General features: G+C 40.3%; 1 protein-coding gene and 1 long non-coding RNA gene across 2 annotated transcripts in view; one reads left to right on the forward strand and one right to left on the reverse strand.

Moving 5' to 3' along the window:
- The window catches only part of LOC141278015 (uncharacterized), a 220,635-nt gene that overhangs the window by 165,700 nt on the left and 27,185 nt on the right, over positions 1–27,750 (forward strand). Inside the window, exon 4 of the long non-coding RNA XR_012330105.1 lies at positions 22,546–22,611. This is a non-coding gene — a long non-coding RNA (uncharacterized lncRNA). The remainder of the gene's footprint in view (positions 1–22,545; positions 22,612–27,750) is intronic.
- LOC101335827 (aromatase) overlaps positions 22,736–27,750 on the reverse strand; it is a 32,775-nt gene continuing 27,760 nt past the window's right edge. The window contains exons 7-9 of the mRNA XM_033852609.2: positions 27,582–27,744; positions 24,205–24,446; positions 22,736–22,984 (exon numbers count right to left, since the gene is read on the reverse strand). Of these exons, the coding sequence (XP_033708500.1) occupies positions 22,736–22,984; positions 24,205–24,446; positions 27,582–27,744 (654 nt within the window). The remainder of the gene's footprint in view (positions 22,985–24,204; positions 24,447–27,581; positions 27,745–27,750) is intronic.

The following is a 27,750-nucleotide window of genomic DNA, read 5'->3' on the forward strand; positions in this document are numbered from 1 at the left end:
AAAAAAGGGAGGTTTAAGCTTGTGTCTCCACATCTGTGCATCTCATCAGTGTATTAGTGCCACTAGCTTGATTCCAGTTCCTTAATAACACAAGGAAGACTTGAAAACTTCATGTGCCAATTTATTTCCTCCAATTTCCCCTGTAATTAATAGAACCATAGTTCATGGGGAAAAGAATAACTAGAATATAGGCCAAGTAGACCAAGTTTGGCCCACATCCAGATGTTTTTGGAGTGAAGTGTTGAAGCAGTCAGCTGCATTCGTCAATGGGCAGAATGTCCTTTGCCATTTCTGCCTCACTTAGCACAGCCTTTCTGAGACACTGTCTTGCTTTATGCTGTAGGACCAGAGCACTGGGGTCAGGCTAGGAACAGAGGACAGGCAGATGACTCCAGGAATTAGATGCAGTGCTGAACTGAAATTTAGACCCCCATCCCTGGGCTGGTAGTACCACCAGCGAACAGTGCAACATGCTGTGCAGAGTGTAGCCTGAGCCTTCTGGAGGGGAAAATGACAGTTGAGTGAGCATGTACTGGGCTGAGAACCAGGAGACTGAGTTCCTTCCTTGTCTTGGTGTCCATGAGTTGTGTGGCCTTAGGCAGAATTCTTAACCTCTAAGCCTTTAGGGTTTGTAGATGGTAGATCTTTTTTGCTCCAGCAATAACATTCCTTAAGTCCATGAAAACAGTAAAAATCATGTAAAGAATTTCTCCTGAACCTCTGAGATATGATTAATTCCTAACAAGAAAACATGCAATTGTTTCATCCTAATGAACTTAAGTTACCTTTATTTCCATGGTCTATAATTGCAAGGTCTTTTGAAAGGGGTGGGTTGATTAACTCTTTTTTTATTTCCTTTGTTTTCTTGTGATTAACAGAGGGAAGCTGCTTTGATTGCCTTTATGGCCACTTTTAAATTACCTGCATTCGTATCGTTAACAGCTAGAAGCTTTGAGAAAGTATCAGCATTGAGGGTACATCTTCCTGAGACTGAGTAAAAAGCAGGTTGTTTTATAAGAGCTGTTTCTACCCCTGCTGTTGTTAAATGCTTTTAACCCAAGTGGCCTGACAGGGAACATGCTCATAAAGGTCTCAGAGAGTGCCGATCAGAACGCATATCATTGGAAACATGAGTAGCCAACTGGAAAACCGAAAATGACTTAACAGGTTGTGATGAAGGGAATGTAAAAGCTGGGGCAGCATTGGACTCAAAAGGATTAAAATGATCCTGTTTGTAGGTACCTGCATCCAGCAGTTCTCTTGGAAATGTCCCAGCTCTGGTCATGTAGACCAAGTCACAGATGATTCATGCAAGAAGGCAAACGAGGCTAAGAGGAGCAGGGCAAGGGCTGATCTATACAAAAGAAGCAGCCAAAGTTCAATCTTAGTGCTCTCCAGGGTAGGAGTAAGCAATGATTGTCCTAAGTTACAATTTTTTATTAATTTTCAGTTTGTAAAAGTTTCCTGCCATTGTCATTTATTATTGGTCTCACCTGCAGTAAGAATGGCAGGACAGATTTCTGCATTCAGTGTCTCTCAGCCTTTCCATGTAGCAGAAACAACACTGGACAAGGAGCCAGTGTCCCTTGTGCTCTTTCCCTACCCATCTGTCTATCATGGGGAAGACGTTAAGGCCTCAGTTTCCACATTGAGTAGAGTTGGGGGTGGAGACAAGGCTTGAGCCATATGCTCTTGAAGGCCCTGACTCTCTGAGGGTCTTTGAGGTTCCGATTCATTTGAGGGTCTCAATTGAGAAGCCTAACATTAATGGTCATTTTTTATTTAAGTATAGTTGATTTATAATATTGTGTTAGTTTCAGATGTATAGTAAAGTGTTTCAGTTACATATATGTTTTCAGATTAAATCCCTTTATAGGTTATTACAAGGTATTGAATATATTTACCCGTGCTATACAGTAAATTCTTGTTGCTTATCTGTTTTATGTCTAATAGTTTGTATCTGTTAATCCCATATTCCTAATTTGTCCCTCCTTCCCCCCCCTCCCCTTTGGTAACCCTAAATTTGTTTTCTATGTCTATGAGTCTGTTTCTGTTTTGTATATACATTCATTTGTATTATTTTTTAGAATCTACATATAAGTGATATCATATAGTATTTGTCTTTCTCTGACTTACTTCACTAAATATAATATTCTCTAGGTCCATTCATGTTACTATAAATGTCAATATTTCATTCTTTTTTAATGGCTGAGTAATATTCCATTGTGTATTCCATATTTTCTTAAGCCAATCATCTGTTGATGGGCACTTGTTTGTTGCAGTGTTTTGGCTATTATAAATAGTGCTGCTATGAACTATGGAGTGCATATATCTTTTTGAATTAGAGTTTTCGTTTTTCCAGATGTATACCCAGGAGTGGGATTGCTGGATCATATGGAAGCTCTATTTTTAGTTTTTAAAGGAACTTTGTAGTGTCCTCCATAGTGGCTGCACCAATTTACATTCTCAGCAACAGTGCAGGAGGGTTCCCTTTTCTCCACACCCTCTCGAGCATTTATTATTTGTAGACTTTTTTTTTTTTTTTTTTTTTTTTGCTGTATGCGGGCCTCTCACTGTTGCAGCCTCTCCCGTTGCGGACCACAGGCTCCAGACGCGCAGGCCCAGCAGCCATGGCTCACGGGCCCAGCCGCTCCATGGCATGTGGGATCTTCCCGGACCGGGGCACGAACCTGTGTCCCCTTCATCGGCAGGCGGACTCTCAACCACTGCGCCACCAGGGAAGCCCTTGTAGACTTTTTGATGATGGCCATTCTGAGCAGTGTGAGGTGACACCACATTGTGGTTTTGATTTTTGCATTTATCTAATAATTACTGATGTTGAGTATCTTTTCATGTGTCTGTTGGCCATCTGTGTGTCTTCTTTGGAAAAATGTCTGTTTGGGTCTTCTGCCCATTTTTTTGATTGGGTTGTTTGTTATTTTGATACTGAGTTGTATAAGCTGTTTGTATGTTTTGGATATTAACCCCTTTTTTTATTTGCATCACTTGCAAATATTTTCTTCCATTCTATATGTTGACTTGTCATTTCGTTCATGGTTTCTTTTGCTGTGCAGAGGCTTTTTTAGTTTGATTAGACTCGTCTAAGAAAATACTTCTACAATTTATGTCAGAGAATGTTTTGCCTCTATTCTCTTCTAGAACTTTTATGGTTTATATTTAGAGTTTTAATGTCTTATATTTAGGTCTTTAAGCCATTTTGAGTTTATTTTTGTATAAGGTGTGAGAGAATGTTCTAATTTCATTGATTTACAAGTAGCTGTCCATCTTTCCTAACACCACTTGTTGAAGAGACTGTTTTTTCTCCATTGTATATTCATGCCTCCTTTGTCATAGATTAATTGACCTTAGGTGCATGGGTTTACTTCTGGGCTCTCTATCTGTTCCACTGATCTCTATATGTCTGTTTCTGTGCAAATACCACACTGTTTTGAATACTGTAGCTTTGTAATATAATCTGAAATCTGGAGGGGTTATGCCTCCAGCTTTGTTCTTTTTCCTCAGGATTGCTTTGGCAATTATTGGCCCTTTGTGATTCTGTATAAATTCGAGAATCATTTGTTCTAATTCTGTGAAAAATATCATAGATATTTTGATAGGGATCGCATTAAATCTGTAGATTGCTTTGGATGGTATGGCCATTTTAACAGTATTAATTCTTTCAATCCAAGAGCAAGGGATATCTTTCCATTTCTTTTAATCATCTTTAGTTTCCTTTATCAATGTTTTATTGTTTTCAGCTTATTTGTCATTCATCTCCTTGGTTAAGTTTATTCCTAGGTATTTTGTGGGGGGGTGTGATTTTAAATAGGATTTTTTTTTTTTTTACTCTCTCTTTCTGTCATTTCATCGTTAGTGTAAAAAAATGGAACAGATTTCTGTATATAACCTTGTATCCTACTACCTTTCTGAATTCATTCATTAGTTCTAATTGTTTTTGTGTGAAGACTTTAATTCTCTCTGTACAGTGTCATGTCATCTGCATATGGTGACAGTTTTACATTTTCCCTTCCAATTTGTGTACATTTTATTTCTTTTTCTTGTCTGATTGCTGTGGCTAGGACATGTAACACTGTGTTAAATAGGACTGGTGAGAGTGGGCATACTTGTCTTGTTCCTGAATTTAGTAGGAATACTTTCAGCTTTAGTAGGAATGCTTTCAGCTTTTCACTGTTGAGTGTTATGTTGGCTGTGGGTTTGTCGTAAATAGCTTTTATTATGTTGAGGCATGTTTCCTCTGTTCCCACACTGGTGAGAGTTTTAATCATGAACGAGTGTGGAATTTTGTCAAATGCTTTTTCTGCATCTATTGAGGTGATCATGTGGTTCTTGCCTTTTCTTTTGTTAACGTGGTGTGTCACATTGATTTTTGTATGTTGAACCATAATTGCAACACTAAAATGAATCCAACTTGATCATGGTCTATGATCCTTTTTATGTATTGTTGGATTCAGTTTGCTAATATTTCGTTGAGGATTTTTACATCTGTATTCATCAAAGATATTGGCCTGTAGTTTTCTTTCTTTCCTTCTCCCTTCCTTTCTCCCTCCCTTTCTTTCTTTCTTCCTCCCTTCCTTCCTTTATTCCTTTCTTTCTTTCTTCCGTTCTTCCTTCCTTCCTTCCTTCCTTCCTTCCTTTCTCCCTTTCTCCCTTTCTCCCTTTCTCTCTTTCTCTCTTTCTTTCTCTCTTTCTTTCTAGTTTTGATATCAGGGTGATGGTGGCTTTATAGATGAATTTGGGAGTATTCCCTCCTCCTCAGGGTTTTGGAATATTTTGAGAAGGATTGGTACAAGTTCTTCTCTGTATGTTTGGTAGATTTCTCCAGTGAAGTCATCCAGTCCTGGATTTTTGTTTGCAGGGAGTTGTTTTTTTTTCTTTTTCTTTTTAAAGATTCCATTTCACTTCAGGTGATTGGCCTTATCAAACTATCTATTTCTTCTTGACTCAGTTTTGGCAGGCTGCATGTCTCTAGAAACTTGTCCATTTCTTCTAGGTTGTCCAATTTGTTGGCATATAATTGTTCATAGTATTCTCTTATAATTATTTGTATTTCTGTGGTATCAGTTGTTATTTCTGCTCTTTCATTTCTTAGTTTGTTTGGGTCCTCTCCCTTTTCTTCTTGGTGATCCTGGCTAAGGGTTTGTCAGTTTTATCTTTTCAAAAAACTAGCTCTAAGTTTTATTGATCTTTTCTATTTTTTTAATTTTAATTTTATTGGAGTATAGTTGATTTACAACATTGTGTTAGTTTCAAGTGTACAGCAAAGTGATTCAGTTATACCTATGCACATATTCATTCTTTTTTAGATTCGTTTCTCTTATAGGTTATCACAGAATATTAAGTAGAGTTCCCTGTGCAATACAGTATGTCCTTGTTGGTTACCTATCCTATGTATAGTAGCGTGTGTATGTTCATCTCAAGCTCCTGATTTATCCCTCTCCCCCGTGTTTCCCCTTTGGTAACCATAAGTTTGTTTTCTATATCTATAAAAATGTTTCTGTTTTGTAAATAAGTTCATTTGTATCATTTTAAAAATTAGATTCCACATATGAGTGATATCATGTAATAATTGTCTTTCTCTGTCTGACTTATTTCACTTAGTATGATAATCTGTAGGTCCATCCATGTTGCTGCATATAGCATTATTTCATTCTTTTTTATGGCTGAGTAATATTCCATTGTATATATGTCCACATCTTCTTTATCCATTCCTCTGTTGATGGACATTTATTGGCTATCGTAAATAGTGCTGCAGTGAACATTGGTGGCCACGTATCTTTTCAAATTATGATTTTCTCCAGATATATGCCCAGGAGTGGGATTGCTGGATCATATGGTAGTTCTGTTTTTAGTTTTTTAAGGAACCTCCGTACTGTTCTCCATAGTGGCTGCACCAATTGACATTCCCACCAACAGTGCAGGAGGCTTCTCTTTTCTCCACACCATCTCCAGCATTTATGATTTGTAGACTTTTTGATGATGGTCATTCTGAGTGGTGTGAGGTGGTACCTCATTGTAGTTTTGATTTGCATTTGCTAATAATTAGCAATGTTGAGCATTGTTTCATGTGCTTTTTGGTCATCTGTATGTTTTCTTTGGAGAAATATCTACTTAGATCTTCTGCCCATTTTTTGATTGCGTTCTTTATGTTTTTTAAGCTGCATGAGCTCTTTGTATATTTTGGAAATTAATCCCTTGTCGGTCACTTAGGTTGCAAATATTTTCTCCCATTCTGTGGGTTGCCTTTTCATTTTGTTTATGGTTTCCTTTGCTGTGAAGAACTTTTAAGTTTAATTAGGTCGCATTTGTTTATTTTTGTTTTTATTTTCATTACTTTAGGAGGTGGATCGAAAAAGCTCTTGCTGAGATTTATGTCAAACAGTGTTCTGCCTATAATACTCTAAGAGTTCTATAGTGTCTGGCCTTACATTTAGGTCTTTAATCCATTTTGAGTTTATTTTTGTGTATCGTGTTCTAATTTCATTCTTTTACATGAAGCTTTCCCATTTTCCCAGCACCAATTATTGAAGAGGCTGTCTTTTCTCCATTGTATATTCTTGCCTCCTTTGTCATAGATTAACTGACCATAGGTGTGTGTTTTATCTCTGGGCTTTCTATCCTGTTCCATTGATTTATATGTCTGTTTTTGTGCCAGTACCATACTGTTTTGATTACTTTAGCTTTTTAGTATAGTTTGAAGTTAGAAAGCCTACTTCCTCCAGCACTGTTTTTCTTTCTCAAGATTGCTTTGGCTAGAGTCTTTTGTGTTTCCACACAAATTTAAAAAATTTTTTGTTCTAGTTCTGTGAAAAATGCCATTGGTAATTTGATAGAGATTGCATTGAATCTGTAGATTGTGGGTAGTACAGTCATTTTGACAATATTGATTTTTCCAATCCAAGAACATGCTATATCTTTCCATCTGTTTGTGTCATCTTCGATTTCTTTCATCAGTGTCTTATAGTTTCCAGAGTACAGGTCTTTTGCCTCCTTACATAGGTTTATTCCTAGGTATTTTATTCTTTTTGATGCAATGGTAAATGGGATTGTTTCCTTAATTTCTCTTTCTGATCTTTCATTGTTAGTATATAGAAATGCAACAGAGTTCTGTGTTTTAATTTTGTATCTTGCAACCTTACCATCTTCATAGATGAGCTCTAGTAGTTTTCTGGTAGCATCTTTAGGATTTTCTATGTCATGTCATCTGCAAACAGTGACAGTTTAACTTCTTTTCCAGTTTGGATTCATCTTATTTCTTTTTCTTCTCTGATTTCCATGGCTGGGACTTCCAAAACTATGTTTAATAAAAGTGGCAAGAGTGGACATCCCTGTCTTGCTCCTGATCTTACCAGAAATGCTTTCAGCTTTTCACCATTGAGTATGATGTTAGCTGTGGGTTTGTCATAGATGGCCTTTATCATGTTGTGATAGGTTCCCTTTATGCCCACTCTCTGGAGAGTATTTATCATAAATGAGTGTTGAATTTTTGTTGAAAGATTTTTCTGCATCTATTGAGATGATCATATGGTTTTTATTCTTCAATTTGTTAATGTGGTGTGTAACACCGATTGAGTTGCAAATATTGAAAAATCTTGCATCCCTGGGATAAATCCCACTTGATCATGATGTATGATCCTTTTAATGTATTGTTGGATTCAGATTGCTAGTATTTTCTTGAGGATTTTTATGTCTATGTTTATCAGTGGTATTGGTCTCTAATTTTCTTTTTTTGTGATATCTTTGTCTGGTTTTGGTAGCAGGGTGATGGTGGCTTCATACAATGAGTTTTGGACTATTCCTTCCTCTGCAATTTTTTGCAATAGTTTGAGAAGTATAAACGTTAACTCTTCTCTAAATGTTTGATAGAATCCAGCTGTGAAGCCGTCTGGTCCTGGACTTTTTGTTGTTGTTGTTGGAAGTTTTTAAATCACAGTTTGAGTTCAGCACTTGCAATTGATCTGTTCATATTTTCTGTTGCTTCCTGGTTAAGTCTTGGGAATCCATACGTTTCTAAGAATTTGTCCATTTCTTCTAGGTTGTCCATTTTATTGGCATATTGTTGCTTGTAGTAGTCTCTTATGATCCTTTGTATTTCTGTGGTGTCTACTGTAACTTCTTCTTTTTCATTTCTAATTTTATTGATTTGAGCCCTTTCCCTTTTTTCTTTCTTTCTTTCTTTCTTTCTTTCTTTTTTTTTTTTTTGCTGTACGTGGGCCTCTCACTGTTGTGGCCTCTCCCGTTGCGGAGCACAGGCTCCGGACGCACAGGCTCAGCGGCCATGGCTTACGGGCCCAGCCGCTCCGTGGCATGTGGGATCTTCCCGGACCAGGGCACGAACCCGTGTCCCCTGCATCGGCAGGCGGACTCTCAGCCACTGCGCCACCAGGGAAGCCCCCTTTTTTTCTTGATGATCTTAATTATTTCCTTCCTTCTGCTGACTTTGGGTTTTGTTTGTTCTTTTTCTAAATCTTTTAGGTGATAGGGTTGTTATTGTTGTTGTTGTTGAGATTTTTCTTGTTTCTTGAGGAAGGCCTGTATTGCTATGAACTTCCCTCTTAGAACTGCTTTTGCTGTGTCCCATAGATTTTGTAAGTTTGGGTTTTCATTTTCATTTGTCTTGAGGTATTTTCTGAGTTCTTCTTTGATTTCACCATTGACCCACTGGTTTTTCACTGGCATGTTTAGTTTCCTTGTGTTTGTTCTTTTCCCATTTTTCTTTTTGTGATTTATTTCTAGTTTCAGACTATTGTGGTCAGAAAAGATGCTTGAAATAATTTTTATCCTTTAAATTTGTTTAGGCTTGTTTTATGATCTAGTATGTTTTCTATCCTAGGGAACGTTCCATGTGCACTTGAAAAGAATATGTATTTTTTTGGATGTAGCGTCCTAGATAACAATTCAGTCCAACTGGTCTGTAATGTCATTTAGGACTTCTGTTGCCTTATTAATATTCTGTCTGGATGATCTGTCCCTTGATGTCAGTGGGTGTTAGTGTCTCCTACTATTATTGTATTCCTATCAGTTTCTCCCTTTGTCTCTGTTAGTATTTGTTTTACATATTTAGGTGCTCCTATACTGGGTGCATATATGTTAATGAGTGTAATATTCTCTACTTGTATTGATCCCTTTGTCATCATATAATGCCTTGCTTTGTCTTTCTTTATGATCATTGTTTTAAAGTCTATTTTGTCAGATAAGAGTATTGCTTCCCCCTGCTTTCTTGTCATTTCCCTTTGAATGAAATATCTTTTTCTATCCCTTCGCTTTCAGTCTGTGTGTGTCTTTCTCCCTCAAGTCAGTCTCTTGTAGGCAGCATATTATAGGTTCTTGGTTTGTTTGTTTTTTTAATCCAATCTGATACTTTAAGTCTTTTGATCAGAACATTTAGTCCATTGACCTTTAAAGTAATTATTGATAGGTATGTACTCTTAGCCATTTTAAATCTTGTTTTCCATTTGATTTTGTAGTTCTTCCTTGTTCATTTCTTTTTGTTTTTCCTTTTGTGGTTTGATGATTTTCTTTTGTAGTATGCTTGAGTTCCCTTCTTTTTTATTTTTGTGAGTCTTTTATATGTTTTTGATTTGTGGTTACCATGGAGTTCAAGTATGTTGACCCATAACTGTATCTATTTGCTTTAAGCTGGTAGTCACTCAAGTTCAAACCCATTCTAAAAGAGGTACATTTTTATACTTCCCCTCCCGTATTTTGTGATATTATGTCCTATTTTACACCTTTATGCTTATCCTTTTACTATTAATTGTAGTTATAATCGCTTTTACAATTTTTGTATTGTTCTTTAGTCTATGTATTGGCTTACTTAAGTGATCTTCAATCTTTTTATATATTTACCTTTCCTATTGTGATTTTCCCTTTTCCATAGTTACTTGCTTCTTTTCTATTTAGAGAAGACCTTTAAATATTTCTTTTAGCATAGGTTTAATATTGCTGAATTCTTTCAGTGTTTACTTGTCTGAGAAATTCTTTATCTCTTTTTCTATTCTAGATGTTAGTCTTACTGGGTAGTGTATTCTAGGTTCAGGTATTTCCCTTTCAGGAGTTTTGAATATATCATGCCACTCCCTTCTGGCCTGCAAAGTTTCTGGAAAGAAATCAGCTGATAGCCTTATGGAGGTTCCCTTGTACCTGACTTTGCTTTTCTCTTGCTGCCTTTAGAATCCTCTCTTTAACTTTTGCCATTTTAATTATGATATGTCTTGGTGTGGATCTGTTTGAGTCCATCTTGTTTGGGACCCTCTGTTTTTCCTGTACCTAGATATGTTTCCTCCTTTAGGTTTGTGAAGTTTTCACCTATAATTTCTTCAAATACATTTTTGATCCCCTTTTCTCTGTCTTCTCCTTCTGGAACCCCTATTATGTGTAGGTCAGCATGCTTTGTATTATCTCTTACATCTCTTTTTTTTTTTTTTCATGAATGTGTTTTTTTTTTTTTAACATCTTTATTGGAGTATAATTGCTTTACAATGGTATGTTAGTTTCAGCTTCACAACAAAATGAATCAGTTATATATATACATATATTCCCATATCTCTTCCCGCTTGCATCTCCCTCCCTCCCACCCTCCCTATCCCACCCCTCCAGGCGGTCACAAAGCACCGAGCTGATCTCCCTGTGCTATGCGGCTGCTTCCCACTAGCTATCTACCTTACGTTTGGTAGTGTATATATGTCCATGCCTCTTTATCGCTTTGTCACCGTTTACCCTTCCCCCTCCCCATAGTCTCAAGTCCATTCTCTAGTAAGTCTGTGTCTTTATTCCTGTTTCACCCCTAGGTTTTTCATGACATTTTTTTTTTAATTCCATATATATGTGTTAGCATACGGTATTTGTCTCTCTCTTTCTGACTTACTTCACTCTGTATGACAGACTCTAGGTCTATCCACCTCATTACAAATAGCTCAATTTCGTCTCTTTTTATGGCTGAGTAATATTCCATTGTATATATGTGCCACATCTTCTTTATCCATTCATCCGATGATGGACACTTAGGTTGTTACATCTCTTATGTTGCTTCTGTGAATGAAAAAATGTCTTCTGCCGTATCAGTAAACAAAGGGTGTTGCAGCTGTCAAGCCCCCCCCCCCCCGCCACCGCCCTGACGGTGAGCCCTGAGGGAACTCAGGATGGAGACAAAAGGGATGCCTGCTGACAAGCCCTCAGCCACTGCAGCGACCCTCATCAGTGCACCCTGAGGAGACTCAGGATTGGAAAGAACAGGATACTGGTCCTAGATAGCTAAGGAGCGTATCAAAGAAATAGTTTCAATGAGCCCAGACTCTTGCATCTTCCCATACATAGAAAAGTCCTGAGTTTATTAACTTAAGGTATCTGTTTTTTTTTTAAATTAATTCCAATCTTTTGAAGTTCCAACTACCTGGTCTTTATTTCAAGAACTCCTATATATCCTGGCTCATCCCTTACTTCTTTGGAGCAGTCCCTTAGAGCTATCTGAGAGGCTGCATCCTGGTCCTAAGTCCTCAGTTTTGTCTGCCAAATAAAACACAAGTCTCAACTTTTAGGTTGCGCATTCTTTTTTCAGTTGACACTCATTTTCTTTCATCTATCTTCCTGTCTGATGTTACATTTGTGTGATTTTCATTATCCTGTCTTTCAGATCACTTGTTCATTCTTCTGTGCCATTTAGTCTGCTATTCATTGCTCCTAGATTGATTTTTAATCTCGGCAATTGAATTGCCTAATTTTGATTGGTCCATCTTTATAGTTTTTAGTTCCTTGTTACAGTGATCTGCTTTTCTATTGATAATCTTTCTTAATTACTTTAGCAATTTAATTACCTCTTTTTTGAACTCAGGGTTTAATAGAATGGTGAGATCTGATTATTTGTTCTTCCAGGTGATTTTTCTTTTTCTTTTAATTGGGAGTAGTTCCTCTGTCTTTTCATTTTACTTAACTTTCTCTGTCTCTGTGAATTTAGGAGAAACAGTTATTATCGTGGTCTTGAAGTGGTGTTTTTTTGTGGGAGGATACCTGTGTAGACTGCGTGTATCTGATATTTTTGGTGTGAGGGCTGTTTTTGGTGCAGATGTCAGCCATGTCTTTCCTCAGAGTGTGCTGGCTGTTAGCCCCTTGATAGGGTATGTGGTTGATATTGTAGTATTGAGAGGCTATACGGGATGTGAGGTGGGTATTCCTCTTTGCTCCATGGTTGTCACCACCATGTCAGGGGCAGGGTCTGCTCAATAGTTGTTGGAGTAGAAGCCCTGAGGGTTGGGTTTGATCAGGCTCCATTGCCCTTGAGTGCTCCATTTGCCCTGCCCCAAAGGAGATGATTGCTGAAGTAAGTGAGGCAATCCAGATTTTCTGATCCCAATGGTCACAGAGGACTTATGTGCCACCTGTGTAGGCTTCTGTGGTTCCACTCAGAAGCTGCCCAAAGTCACGCCCCTTTCTGTTATGTTCATCCCAGATCTAGTACAAGGCTGTGGTGTGGAGTAAGCTGGGGCGGGGGGGTCAGGGCATTGTGGCTGCAGGAATTGAGATGGCTGCACTGCCACTTGAGATCTGGGTTGCCTCTGTGGAAGACTTCTCCCATGACCTGTCTGCTCCAGATCTAACACTAAGCCATGTTGTGGAGTGCACAGGCACTCTGCCTGGAAAATAACCACTGCAGACTCCTTCCCAGTGCCTGTCTGCTGGAGATTTAGCACTTAGCTGATGCACATTATTGTAGTGCCACTCCGTGTGCACTGATGCTGTCCACTGCGTACCCACCCACTGCCCCATACATGTGCTGACAGTGGGCTTTGCAGCTCCACCCGGATCACACCCCAGGCCCTCCAGGCTGTCTCTGCATAGCTGAACCTAATCTTTGCTCAAATCTCACATCAGGTTGTGGTGTGGAGTGAGTAGGGGCCAGGGTTTTTGCCCCTTCAGATTGGGAAGTACAGTGAGGCTGCAGCCGCCAGTGCAAGGCTCTCTCTACCCTGATTGTTAGCAAGCCAGCATGTGCACGCTCCTCATGAGTAGTGTCGAGGCTTCTCCAGCCTTTCTGTCTGTCTCAGTGGATTTCCCAGCAGGCAAGGGGGCTTGTCTCCTCCGTGCGGGATCCCAGAACTCAGATGCCCAGATTGTGGCTCAACCTGCTCACTCCCCTGGGTGCCAGTCCACCTGTGTGGACCTTCTGTTCCTTACAGATCCCTCCCAAGAGCACAAGGCACAATCCAAAGCCTTTTTATTCCATCCTACTCGTGCACATGGAGATCTTTCTTACAGCTTTGGTTGATAGGAGTGCTTCTGCCAGGTTCCAGTTAGTCTTCCATGAGAATTGTTCTACATGTAGATGTGTTTTTGATATGTTTGTGGGGGGAGGTGAGCTCTCCATCCTCCTACTCTGCCATCTTGATAATGCCCAATGGTAATTTTTTGGTGAAGAGGAGAGCTTTTTGCTGATTGACGGTTTAGGGAATTGGACACTATAACAAAAGGCAAAAGGAGCAGAGTTTCTATAGGCTCTGGAAGAGAATACTAAGTACAGACCTCATTTGTGACAATAAAATGAGCACTGGACTTGGGATCAGAAAATCTGGATTTGAGTCCTTCTCATTGGGTCCCCTGGTTTCCACTCTTTTTCTTCATTCTTTTTAAAATGTTTTAAACTTTTTATATAATTTTTAGAGGTTAATTTCTCTTTGCAGTTATTACAAAATATTGGCTATATTCTCCGTGTTGTACAGTATATCCTTGAGCCTATCTTATACCCAATAGTTTGCACCTCCCACTGCCCCCACCCCTCCCCAACTGGTAACCACTAGTTTGTTCTCTATTTCTTTATGTTTCTTTTTGTTGTATTTACTAGTTTGTTATATTTTTTAGATCTCACATATAAGTGATATACAGTATTTGTCTTTCTCTGTCTGACTTATTTCACTTAGCATAATGCCCTCCAAGTCCATCCATGTTGCTGCAAGTGGCAAAATTTCATCCTTTATTTATGGCTGAGTAGCATTCTGTTGTATATACACGTACCACATCTTCTTTATCCATTCATCTGTTGATGGACACTTAGGTTGCTTCCGTGTCTTGGCAATTGTAAATAATGCTTCTATGAACATTGGAGGGGGGGCGGTGCATGTATCTTTTTGACTTAGTGTTTTGGGGGATTTTTGGATATATACCCAGGAGTGAAATTGCTGGGTCCCTGGCTTCCACTCTCATCCCCCCAGAAACCATTCTCCACACAGCAGCCAGAGTGATTATTTCAAAAAGTAAATTAGGTCAACTTATCTTCCTGCCTAAACCCTCTATTGACTTCCTATTGTACCTAAATTGCACATACTTCATTAGTATTTGATAACTTGTTTTCTTGGAAGGGGGTTTTGGGAGGAAAGATAAGAGCCTTGATTTGTAGCATTTGCCAGTTTCCATGTTGTAAATACTCCCATTATGGCCAATATAAACATACCAACTTGATGGTTAATAGCTCACAAAATTCCTGAAACCAGAACAATTCACTTTTATGAGCTGAAATGAGCTGGACTCAACATACCCCTTGCTTAAAACCCAGCTTCTTACTGTGGCCCTTGTGGCCCAGCATGGTCTGCTGTCTTAGCTCAATGTGCCACAGCCAAATACTACAGCCTGGGTAGCTTAAAAATCAGAAATTAATTTTCTTATGGTTATGGAGGCTCAAATTCCCAGATCAGTGTCTGGTCAATTCAGTTCTTGGTGAGGAGCCCCTTCGTGGCTTGCAGACGGCTGCCTTCTCACTGTGTCCTCACGTGGTGGAACGAGCTCTCTGGTATCTCTTCTTATAATGACAGTTATAACCTCACTTAACCTTAATTACTTTGGTAAACATCCTGTTGTCACATATAGTCACATTGGTGTTTAGGGCTTCAACACATCAGTTTTGGAGGGACACAATCCCGTCCATAACATCTTCATTCCTCATCATTTTCACCTGTTTCATGCTCCTCTCTGATCATGAGAATGCAGTCATACCACCTGTGAGCCCTCAACTACTCCAAGCTTGATCCCACCCAAGGCCTTCTTACTTGCTGTTCCCTCTATCTAGAACTTTCTTCTCCTGATCTTGACTGGTTACTCTGTCAATCTGATCTTAACTTAAATATCTCAGGTGATTTACCCGACCATCTAACACTAAAATAGAGCCCCCAAACCCATTATATCTCATCACCTGGTTTATTTCCTTCTCAGCTCTTACCACTATCTGAAATGGTCTTACTCATTATCTCTTAACTTATTTTCTGTTCAACATATAGGTAAAAGGAAATAGGCACTTAGAACAGGAACTGGCTACCTAGCGTGTGCTCAGTATAAGTTTATCAAAGAAAGAAATGAGTAATAGGGCAAGAATAAATTATTTTTGTTGCAAGACAGTAGTTACTTAAGCATTAGGAAAAACTTAATTCAGTTCTGGACATCTACAAAATTGGTTTCAGCGGTTTTGTTTTTAGTTGACATAGTTTAATTTTGATGTGGAAATGAGTGTAGATAGACCTCTTAGGACAAGATTAGGACCGTCTTTTCTTCAAAATGAACTATCTGAAAGACCACTGAGCCAGGAAGAGAGAAGTGGAGGAAGAAGAAGGAAAGATGCACTGGGCCATCCATTTTCCTAAGGGCCGTGGGAAGAGAGGACCAAAGGAAGAGCAAAGAAAGATCATGGACACTCTCTGAGCCCCTTCGCTGCCCCTTCCATGTGTGGTTCTATCCAGTACTCCAGTCTCTGTCTAATCAAAGGATCCTGGGAGGCATATGTTATACTCACTTTTACAAATGGGTCAAACTAGGCTCTGGGAAGTTAAGCCGCTTGCCCCACAACACACAGCTGATAAATAGCAGAGCTAGGATTTTAGTCTAGGTTCAACTAAGTTCAGCCTTTGCCTGACTGTGCACGTCCAGTGGAGGGAGCAGGCTCTTTTTCAGGGAAAACTCCCTGAGCGAAGAAACCACAGAAGTGATGATGGAAGATGCCTGAGAGATTTTTGTTGTGGGATCCTTTTTCTTAATATATTGGGAGGCATGAAGGGACATATCTGCATTGTCTGACTCCTTGTAAGAGTTTGCTGTGAGCATCAGAAGGGTGGAGAAAGCACGTGGAATTGATCCCTATATCAGGAAGAAATTCCAGGATTCCCAGGAGAGTTTTGTAGCACTTTGTATGAGAAGGACAAGATGCCCTCTGGTAGCTTCTGTGAGTGTCACAAGTGCTGTGGCTCTTTGGAATCATACAGTGTGGTATTCACAGCCTTGGGGCAAGTGGCTGCTTGGCTTGGGGCTTCAGTGGACTGTTCGTGCAACAGAACGAGTACAGGGGAGGACGGGGTGCATTTCCTTCCAAGGCCTTCCCCTCAGGGTCCGAGGGGAGTTACAGCCATGCAGGGAACGGAAGACCTGACCAAACAGGAATGAAGACTCTATAAGCACAGGTGCAGAGTATGGTGGGTGAGGTTTTGGGTGTGAAGTAGGAATATAAAAACCTTACCTGATCAGTGCTTCTGGAATTTTAACTTGCAACCAAAGTGCTTGGGGATCATGTTGCAATGCAGATTCAGGCTCGGCAGGTCTGGGATGGGCCTGAGAGTCTTCATCCTAACAGGCTCCCAGGTGCTGCTACTGCTTCTCTATGAACCTCACTACTATACTCTTTGCTCACCTTGGACCACCTAGGTCTGCATCAGCATGACCCGGGAGCCTGTTAGAGATGCAGAAGCTCAGGCTCCATCCACATCTACTGAGTCAGGATCCCACATGTACTTAGTAACAAAATCCCCAGGTGACTGGTGACTCAGATGTTCAAGCTTAGGAAACATTTCTCTAGAAACTGAGAAGTGCCAGTCATGTGCTGGGGAGTGGGGCGTAGTAGGTTGAAAAATGGCACCCCAAATACGTTCACATCCAAATCTCTGGAACCTGTGAATCTGATCTTATTTGGAAAAAGAGTTTTTTCATATGTAATTAAGGATCTTGAGATGAGATCATCTTCGATTACCTTGGTTAACCCATATTTACAGATAGATCTGCTGAGGTTCATATTGCTGAGAAGACACCCAAATAATCTTCAGAATATGCACAGCTATGAAGGGAAGTTTGGCCAGGTGATATCAAACAGCTGCTGGATTTGGAGCTGGAATCCCTGGGGGGCAATCCTAGATGTGGCACTTATGGTGCGACATTGGACAAACCATACAACCTCCATGTGGTTCAGTTTCCTCATCAGAAAAATGGCGACTTCTCTGCCTTCCTTACTTAGTGTTCGGGTGAATGGGTGCATAGGGGTACAAATGAAATGATGGATGTGAAAGGGTTTAATGTTAGAGACCGTAAATGTCATGGCCCATGGTAAGCCCTTGGAGATGGAAAGCTATTAGTTGTGGCACATTAACCATTTACAACAATTCTTTCCCCTTCACACTTGCCTCAAAAACAACACACAAAGAAATATCACCCACACCTGCATCATCATGGGCAGGGATTTCTCCAAAGTGACAGTTGATTTCTATTTGCCTGTTTTTGGTTGTTTCTAGAGCACTATGAGTAGTAAAAGCAGCAAGCTGTGTTTGGGGAAGGTGGTAAGCTTACCTGAACAAAAGTGTTGGTGTCTAGGGAAAGTGTTAATTTCCACTGGGAAAGGAGGTACTAGTGAGCCTGATCCAGCTCATGGATGACTTTGGTTTGGGTGGCACTGTATTTTAGAACATTGAACTTCAAGGCCTTTGGGTGAGACGTGCTCCTTTTCTCCCACAGGCTCTGTTTACAGTTGGCCTGATCATAGGTGCCTCACTCTTCTAGACACCGCTGTATAGGTAGCACCAGCTTCATGTGTGGGTGAAGTAGGTGCTATTATTTTAGGGGTATCTGGAAGGCAACACCTCCGCTCCTCCCTCCTCTCCTTCCACACGCCCTGCTTCTGGTGCTTATAATTCTTTCAGGCAATGCCTTGGAAAAACAAAAACCTATGTTGGAAGGGAGGAAAACATTTTGAATATTAGCTTGCTTTATAACATGGGTAGATAAGTTTAGCAGATCAAGAAAAAAATCAGGGGGGGGCAGGTTTTGATAAGAGAACTTGAGACACCAAGCCTGTGTGTTGGGGTTTGTGTGGGTAGGTTTGATAAACTCTATGAAGCAGGTAGCAAAGGAATATAAATGGATGGAAGGGCAGAATTTATCTGTAAAATGGGGGTGTACCTGCCTCACAGTATTGTTGAGAGAATTAAATGAAATGATTATGTAAAGGACTTAATATAATAAGAAAGTAAGTACAGTTACTATTGTTTTTCTTGGTCTGAAAGAATGAACACATGTCACAATAAACTGGAATGGGAAAGAGGCAGAAAAGTGAAGTGTTCTCACCTCCTCATCCATCCAAGCTGCACTAGGCTAGAAGAGGAAGCCTCCGTGCCTGTGTCTGGCTGGGTCTCCTCCATGCCAAACACCTGGCCATTTGGAAATAACCAGATGAGTGACTATTTCATTCATAGCTAACATCCTTGCCAAAGGAAGAGACTGCCTAACAGCTGTCTCCATCACAATGGGCTTCTTAGCACTTGTCAGTTTGGCCTAAATGGAGAGAATTTTATGGCCATCATGAGGTCTAGTTTGCCCCTGTGTGTTTATAGTAAATTACTACTCTTTTCTCCACTGTCTAATTTTTTCATGCAGTACCACATCTGACATGAATTGAAATTGTGCAAAACTAGAAGCGTTCCTAGTGGTTAGGTAATAGCTTAATGGAATCTGATAATTTCCAGTTGAGGCAGCTGATGGAATCCACACGTTAATACTACCACCTCACACTAAGTGAAGTTTTACAGCACTTTCCCATGCACTACCTCTCTTGAGAAGGAGCCTCCAAACATGCATGGAAGTGAGTAAGGCAGGTAGAATCATCCAGATTTTCTGGACGAAGTAACTAAAGTACTTCCTGACTTAGATTCCTTGGGTAATGAGGCAGGGAATGAGCAAGGCTTGAAAGGGGTTTACCCAACACCACCTGGGGGAGAGCCAGGAACCTGGGACTACACTCAGCCTTCCAGCAGTGAGTCCTGCTGCAAAGAGGTGGCATGATGGAGGGGCCAAGACTTTGGGATGAGAAATGGACTAGAATCCAGCTCCTTTACTGGCTGGGCCCTTGAGGGCAAGTCTCACCAAATCCCTGGGCCTCTGTCTTGTCATGAACAATGTGGGGCTTCCTGGGGCAATCATACTAATGTGAGAGTTGTCAAGAAGCTTAAAATGGGATCGTAATGTTGAAGCATCTGGCACATCTGCCCCCTCCACTGCATGAAAAGAGGTTTCAGGGTGTCATGATCAGCCTAATTACTGAGCATCATCATTTTCAGGCCCAAGGCTTACTGAGAGGTTGCCCTATACCAGACACTGTGCTGAGAGCTCACATAAATTTATCCCTTGTAATCGCCACATCAACCTTATGAGGAATTTATTATCCCCATTGGATTGATGAGAAAAGTGAGGTATGAAAGACTAAACAGTTTGACCAAAGCATACATTTAAGAAATGGCTGAGCCCAGATTCAAGTCTTCACCACCTCCTTATTTACAGAGTCGCTGAGCTGAAAGGAACTTTAAAAATCACCTGGGCCACAGGCTGAACTTCCATGTCTCATAACTTAAGAACTTTGTTACAAGAAATGTTTTATTAATAAATTAAAATACTAAGGTTGTGAAACATTTGCTTTGGCTTATAATTAGAGTAGATTTAAGGTTATTTTTGCAGTAATTCTTATACTTATATTCTTATAATAATTTTGACTTGTACTTTGAAATGCTTTCTTGGTGGAAGAGAAAGAGGCAGGTATACCTAATGGGCAGGGCTTGATGACCAGGTTGCCTTATCTAAATGTACTCCTTTTGTCTGTTGACCTGGTGGAAACAGGGTATGGCAGTGACTCCCTAAATGTAAGCCAAAACCTGCTAAAAGCTGCAGTAAGGGAATGAGTGATATCTTGTTTGCCTTGAGCCATGGAGGGTTCAGCTCTTGACTTTGCTTTTTGAGCTAAGTCCAACTGAAAGTACTGCAAATTACATTCAACTCCTTACTTTGACAAAGTTTAATTTAGCAAGTCTTTTTGCAAATACAGGTGAGAGATTCAGTCCCAGAGACCAACTAATACAGGAGATTGAGGAGGGCCCAGCTAACATTCTTTCCAGTGGGTCAATGCCACACACTTCTATGGAATATTAGCACCATGAATGGTGAGGGGTGCTGCTTAGAAATAAAAAGTGACAACTTCCAACTGGCATTTCCCATTATGTGGGATCTTTCTGAATGAGATGATTTTCCACTTGTGGGAGGGAGGAGTAAGATGTCAATGAAGGCAGAAGGGGGTTTCTAGAACATCCAAAGGCAGGAGACTACAGTTGTTCTCACAATTTGAAAATGATAGAGCCCTCATATGCATTCATTTCACTAATAATTTATACATCCTAGTTCTTTGAGAGCTGGTGAAAACAGAATACACAGCACATTCAGAGTGACAATTAAATATTTAACAATGAGGCAAAATTTTGAAGAGAAAACAGAATTTTCAAATATATGTTCATCAGCCCACTGAAAAGTCAATGATATTCCAAATTCCTTAAGCCTGTACAAACATATGAGGTTTGTCAATACAGGACAGAGTGAGAAGTTGAACAATTGCCCAGATAATTTGTTTCTGGGAGAGTTTGCTTAGATCATGCAAACTAGTACTTTCCCTCTCCCCTTCCCCCCCACCCCTGTTTTCCCCTAGCATATTTTTGTATCTGCATTTATCTATATACAACCATATCCACCTTCCAATTCACTTTGACTGTATAGACAGACTGTGGCCTTGGCTACATATATGCACATTAAATACAGTAGATGTTCAAGGGAATTAGATGGATGGAGTACACTGGTCCAAAGTCTGTTTTTCTCTACTGTGCAGCTCCAGCCAAGGACAAAGTAAACTGTTTGTTAATAATCACCAGGTGAATTAACGAAGACACACTAAGTCTAAAATCCTTGCTTTTCTTTCAGGGATCTGAATTGATTGGAAACTCATCTAGACCTGACTACAGACATATCCAGATACACAGATGTATTTTCACATATGTTTACATCATATAGATGATCCAGATAATTCCAATTTCAAATATTTGCTTCTTTACTAATGCCCATCCTTGAATTCTTAGGATACCTGCCTCCCCTTTACTTAGTTTCTGGGTCAGTTAGAGTATCTCTGAGCCAGAGTGTCAATTCAGTGTTGATCTTGAAAGTAAATATGGGGAGAAAGAATGGGGGACGAGCGTGGATTCCAAAAGAAAGGAAAGACCTCCCACTCTCAGGAGTTTGCACTCTCATTTTATACTCAGCTGTTGCCCTATTGCAGAGCAGCAGGATAAGAAGAATATTCAGGTTGACTCAATGAAAAACATTTACATGTTTGTAAATGAGTTTAGTTTTTTTCGTTTTTAAGTGGCATTCAGCAGATACACTCTTATAGTGATATCAGTATAACACAAGGAAAGTAGTATTTGGAAATTTCACTCATCTACTTGATTCGCCCTGGACAGAAAATTCCAAGGTGTGCATTTTTCCAAGGCTATATAGTGATCCAATAAACTAGATAAATGTTAGATCTCTAAGGTAACTGTTAAATCTGAGGTAGGATAAAATGTGATTGCAGGGGTTCTACCCTAGCCATGTTCTCTACTGATCTGTTGCTTTTGGCTTTTGGGGTTATGGAAAGAAAGAGAGGGGGAGAAATGTTGAGGGAGAAGGATTATGGTATATGAGGAGCACTCCTTAGAAGTTTGAACTCACTGGGTTGTAGAATTAGATATAGATTCAGAGACTTCCCTCCGCCAAATCACTGAAGCTGTGGTAAGAATTAATAGATGCCGTTACCTGAAGTTATTTCTTAGTTACTGTACTCCTGGAGCTAAGCAACAATGCAAACATGAAAAAAGGAATTTTATTTTAATTTGAAATGCACTGTGTGAATTTTTTTTCCTACAGCAGATAAATGGTACTAATTATATATTTTACTCAGGCTATTAATAAGTTACTTGTATTACCTGAATCTACACCTATTGTATCAGAGGTAAATGGCTGAGGAATAAATTGAGAGATTGGGAAAGGGTAGTCTTCAATTTAACTTTTGCCACAGACAAATCACATGTGGATAAACAAGAGTTAATTGAATATAATTCATAGGAAAAGTCACATGCTGAATTTGTAAGCATTTCTCCAAAGGTGTGAATATTGCGGTCCCCAACCCACCGAAAACAAAATCAAAAGCCCTTTATTCACACTAGTGGGTGTGTTTAGCCCTAGGTACCCAGTGTTGGCCTGGCCTTTGTAATTGACTTGAGTGCTTCTGCCCCAGTCATTACAAAGCTCCCATCTCAGTGCAGGACAGTGAGGAGTCGGGCGTGAGTCTTGCTGATGGCTTGTCTTTCCCAAAGCATGTTTTGTGGAATGGGCCTTTAGGGCTGCAGTTTCCTGCACAAATCTTGGCCTCTGTATTTTCTCCTGCAGTCTGGTTTCTGGTTTGGATGCGCCCAGATGACCGGTGTCTCCCAGCTCGCTAACACCCCACAGGAGGTAAGTGTATAAAAGGCCAGAGGCCACGGTTGTTCATGGGAGGAGGACTACCTGGCAAAGGTGGGTGTTTTCCATGTGGAATACTGTTGAGAAATGCTCCAGGGCAGGGACTGACCAAACTTTTTTAGTGGTCGAGGCACTTGTCTGAATTTCTTGGGATGAAAATCATTCCTAGCAGGTCGCTGGTCTCATCTGGGTGCAAGGATAAGTCATTTTTCTTCTGCATCTTTTCAATACATCGACCTTGCAATGTCTGCACATGGAAGCTTCTCAGAAGTGTGACCAGGGTGACCTTCATCATCACCATGGCAATGTATTTTCCCGCACAGGCCCGGGGCCCAAAGCCAAATGGCTGAAAGTACCTGTAAGGAACCTAGGAAAATGATCAGACAATTAGCCCGAGAAGTAAAGGCTAGAGTCATGCATATCTGTTTGATTCACCCTGAAAACACTGTGAGTCAGAATGCTCGGTTTCGGCGACTTGGCCATACTGCTCCTTCACGGAGAGGAATGACTGTAACTCAGATAAGCCTCTTTCTCCCTCCAGTTTGATTCACCCTTTGTGTTACGGACACAACTTCAAACAATCCCCTGTTTTGCTTTTCATGTAAATACTCAGCTAGCTCTGTGGGAAGACCATGGCTTTACTGCTGTTCTGCCAGTCATTGAGGCAAAGATTGTTTTTGTGCCAGGGCATATAACATGATGACAAGGACAAATTTAGGCAAAGGTGTGGATTCCCTGTCTATTAGTGCCAAGGATCTAAATATATTTAGTTATACAAATATTTAATGGGACACCTCTGCCTGTCTTGTCCCCATTTGGACTCACATAGTGCCTGACACTTAATACGCTCAGTAAGTTATTTTTGACCAATTGCCAACATGGCGTGGGTTGCTTATCTAGAAATGGAATGAATTAGACAGCTGGTTTTACTAATATCATATTTCCATATGCAAATGGAAAAAGGGGACACAGAGGGAACTATCAGGATAATTCAGGTTAAAAAAGTCATTGCCTAGAATTGACATAATGGAGGCAGAATCTCCAGTACACCTCAGTTACAGAAAAAGAAGAAGCTGAGGCTCTTGTAATTACAAAGTCGTATATAGAATGAGGCCTAGTGCTTGTGGGGCCATTTGAGAAACCAAAGGCCCACTGCCAAAACCAAATCTTTTCTTCTCACTTGATTTCCATCTGAAGCAGAAGTGGATTTCCTTGACTTAGATGATGCTACGGCTGAATCTACATGGTGACAAGGTGATAAGTTTAAATGGAAAAGTTAAGTTTAAATGGGTTGGTTAAAGAAAATTTGCCTCATTTTAAGCAAATTAAGGGCCTGAATTGTTCATCTTTTGACCTATTGTGTGGCCTCCATGAAGACATTTCTGAGAGCTGGAGAGCCAGCCTCCTTGCCTTGAGGACAGACATGGTGGTCATGTTCCAAGCTAGGGGAAATGTGTTTTCCTGGTGAGGTGTGAAGAGAATGAGTAAATAGAATGAAATATATTCAGTGAAAACACAGAAACAGAGAGCACTTAAGAGGTGACATTTTCAAGAGTGGCACACTCAATTTTAAGGAAGGGCTCTTACATTCCTGGCAAAGTTTTCAAGAGTAAATTCATTGGGCTTGGGGAAAAACTCAAGTCTATGCATTCTTCCAATATTAAGGATAATGTTAGTCCCCTTTTTCACTGGGTAGCCATCGATGACATCATCCTCTAAGGCTTTGCGCATGACCAGGTCCACGACAGGCTGGTACCGCATGCTCTCATAAATAAAGTTTTCTACCACTTTTAGTTTTTGCATATCGTCAATCCTTATGTCTCTTTCACCTGTAGAAGAAGATAAAAAAAAACAAAGCTCATGTTAGTTTTAATATACGATTGGTATTAAAAATACTGTGCTTTCCATAGAACAGTTTGCTCTTGGTTGAAAAAAAATTATATCTACAATTCTAATATAAACCAGCAACCTGCATTAAATATGTTATGTTTGGTCCACAGAGTGTCTTATGAAAATTCAGATTTGAAGTCAATTATCTTAACACCTGGGCTTTTCATATTAAAGTCTAAATTTCTAGAAAAACAAAAAAGGTAAAATGGGACCCACATTCCCACATGGCTCTGCAGTATCATGTAGACCTACCCAAACTGCTTCAAACATTTATTTATCTGCCGCCTCTGTGGTTCTTGAGTTTTGTCCCCTACTCTAAATTCTAGAAGACGTTCATTCCTTCTCTAGTCAAAGTGAGATGGTGAGTTTAATCAGGTTCAAAGAAATTTTCTCTTCTGGTATCCTGTGCAGTCATTTGTCGGAAAATATCACTGATAGTCTCTCCTCCTCACCTCATCAAGAACAACCTGGTGTGGTAGTGTGGCAAGAACCCCCTCTCCCCACCACGACAAAAGGGGTGCCTCAGATCAGCCCTGGGTGAACTGGGGATTGACGGATCCCTCGTCTCAGCTTGGCCTCACACTCGTCAGAGAGGTTCAGATCACTCTCAGAATTGGCAAAACTTCAAAGCACCCTCAAATGGGGTATCACTTCTGCAGAATCAGAATCAACCCAGGGTCCTGAGGCAGCTCTGTCTCCTGTGCAACTATGTTATTCAGGAGTGGTCTCACTTAGAGAACTCTAACCACCCAGCCCCTCACATACTGCTCTCTGTACACTTAAGAGTTTAATGGGCTGTGTTTATCTGGGGTGGGGAGGTAGAGGGTAGATGATGGAGCAGGTAACCAAAGGTGTACCCTTGGAAGTAATTACCAGGCATGCAGGTCTAGAGGGAACACGTACACATGTGCTAGTGGTTGTTTGGACTTTCCATCTGTGGAGAGGTCTGTTGAAGCATCAAGGGATCATCATGGGGCACAAGCACTTTTCACCTCTCAAGGAAATTGTATTAAAGGTTTATGATCTCAAGAGCAATTTCCCCTGTGTTGCCTGTACCTCCATCATTCTGTGACTCTCACTCCACTGAGCTTGTTTCTTGAATTCTCTTTTTCTCACGAGACTGAGAGCCCCAGGACTGCAGGGGTGGCACTGGCTTGTTCACCACGGTGCCCCTGCACCTGGCACAGGACCCATAACCTGAAAAGGGTGCTTGAGAAAACATTCCAGAATTTGAAACCCAGATGTCATTCTGACTCCTTGCTATCTACCTTCCCAGGCAGTGGCCCTCCTATGGCAATGTGTCTGCAGAACCCTTTCACATATTTAATCCGTGTATGAAATTTCCCCTTGTCATCTATTTCAAGCAGCACTCAAATGGTTTTAAAGATAAATAAGATAAAAATTTTTTAATAATATGATGCCTTTATACAGCAAAATAGGTTGTTTCCCAGGGATTCTGTAAAGTCAAGAAAGAAAAATCTATATCATTACTGATACCTCTTCACATATGTCTGAAATGTGTTCCTAAAGAGATTACTTATGTGAAGCACACTCCAAATAAGGCATTCTGTTTTCTCCAGAAAGCAATTCTGACTTCTTCTGAACGTGGCAGTGTCTCCGGGGAAGGGTGGGGATATCCAAAGCAGTGGCAGAGTGATGCTGAAGCAATGGCAGAGCAGGGAGGGGACAGAGTGGGGAAGAGCTGAGCAGGGACCTGGAGGCTCTCCTGTAGAGGAGGAGGAGAGGGTGGGGGAGGGAAACTGATCGCTCCCCTGCCTCTGCTATCATCACCCTTACCTCCTCCCTCTGCCACCACCTGGAAGAACGGGCTGCTTGAAACCCAGAAACACTGCAAAAAATGATAGCCATTTCTCTGGGTGAAAAAAGCCTTTTGTCACTGATAAGGTAGCAAATCCTTGTGGATGATCCCGTGTTTTTTAAAACACAAATAAAACCGCATATAACTCTTTTTGAACTATGGTTTTCTCAGGATATATGCCCAGTAGTGGGATTGCTGGGTCGTATGGTAATTCTATTTTTAGTTTTTTAAGGGACCTCCATACTGTTCTCCATAGTGGCTGTATCAATTTACATTCCCACCAAAGAGTCATGTACCGAAATGTTCATTGCAACTCTATTTACAGTAGCCAGGACATGGAAGCAACCTAAGTGTCCATCAACAGATGAATGGATAAAGAAGATGTGGCACATATATACAATGGAATATTACTCAGCCATAAAAGGAAACAAAATTGAGTTATTTGTAGTGAGGTGGATGGACCTAGAGTCTGTCATACAGAGTGAAAAGTCAGAAAGAGAAAAACAAATACCGTATGCTAACACATATATATGGAATCTAAGGAAAGAAAAAAAAAGGTCATGAAGAACCTAGGGGTAAGATGGGAATAAAGACACAGACCTACTAGAGAATGGACTTGAGGATATGGGGAGGGGGAAGGGTAAGCTGTGACAGAGTGGCATGGACATATATACACTACCAAACGTAAAATAGATAGCTAGTGGGAAGCAGCTGCATAGCACAGGAAGATCAGCTCAGTGGTCTGTGACCACCTAGAGGGATGGGATCGGGAGGGTGGGAGGGAGACGCAAGAGGGAAGAGATGGGAACATATGTATATGTATAACTGATTCACTTTGTTATAAAGCAGAAACTAACACACCATTGTAAAGCAATTATACTCCAATAAAGATGTTAAAAAAAACCCCGCATATATGTGTTTATGTGCCCATCAAAAAAGACCTTGAAGAATACAGATCAAAATATTAACAGTGATTCCCCCTGGGGAATGGGAAGGAGAGTGGAAGGGATCAGGAGATACTACTTTCTGCCTTATACATCTATTATTTGAATTTTTTCCAATGAGCGTGTGTTTTTTTATATCAGAAAAACACAGAAACCTGTCTGGCATAATGAAAATATGACACAGTGAACTGCTCTATTGTTCTCTGGGTGGATTCTAATAAAGATTTTGACATAAGATTTTTAGGACCTAGAAGCTGATATTCAGAAGGAATTGTTTTCTAATCTCTATTGTTTGCTTGATAAATTCTTACCAACAACAGTCTGGATTTCCTTCATTATTGCCTCTTCAACCTGGGGGTGCTTTGCAATGAGAAACAGCATGAAGAACACAGAGACGGACATGGTGTCTGGCGCTGCGATCAGCATTTCCAATATGCACTGGTCCACATTCTCTTTTGTCAGGTCACCACGTTTCTGAAC

Source organism: Tursiops truncatus, chromosome 2, assembly GCF_011762595.2.
Source record: "Tursiops truncatus isolate mTurTru1 chromosome 2, mTurTru1.mat.Y, whole genome shotgun sequence".
In the NCBI taxonomy this organism is placed as follows: Eukaryota; Metazoa; Chordata; class Mammalia; order Artiodactyla; family Delphinidae; genus Tursiops; species Tursiops truncatus.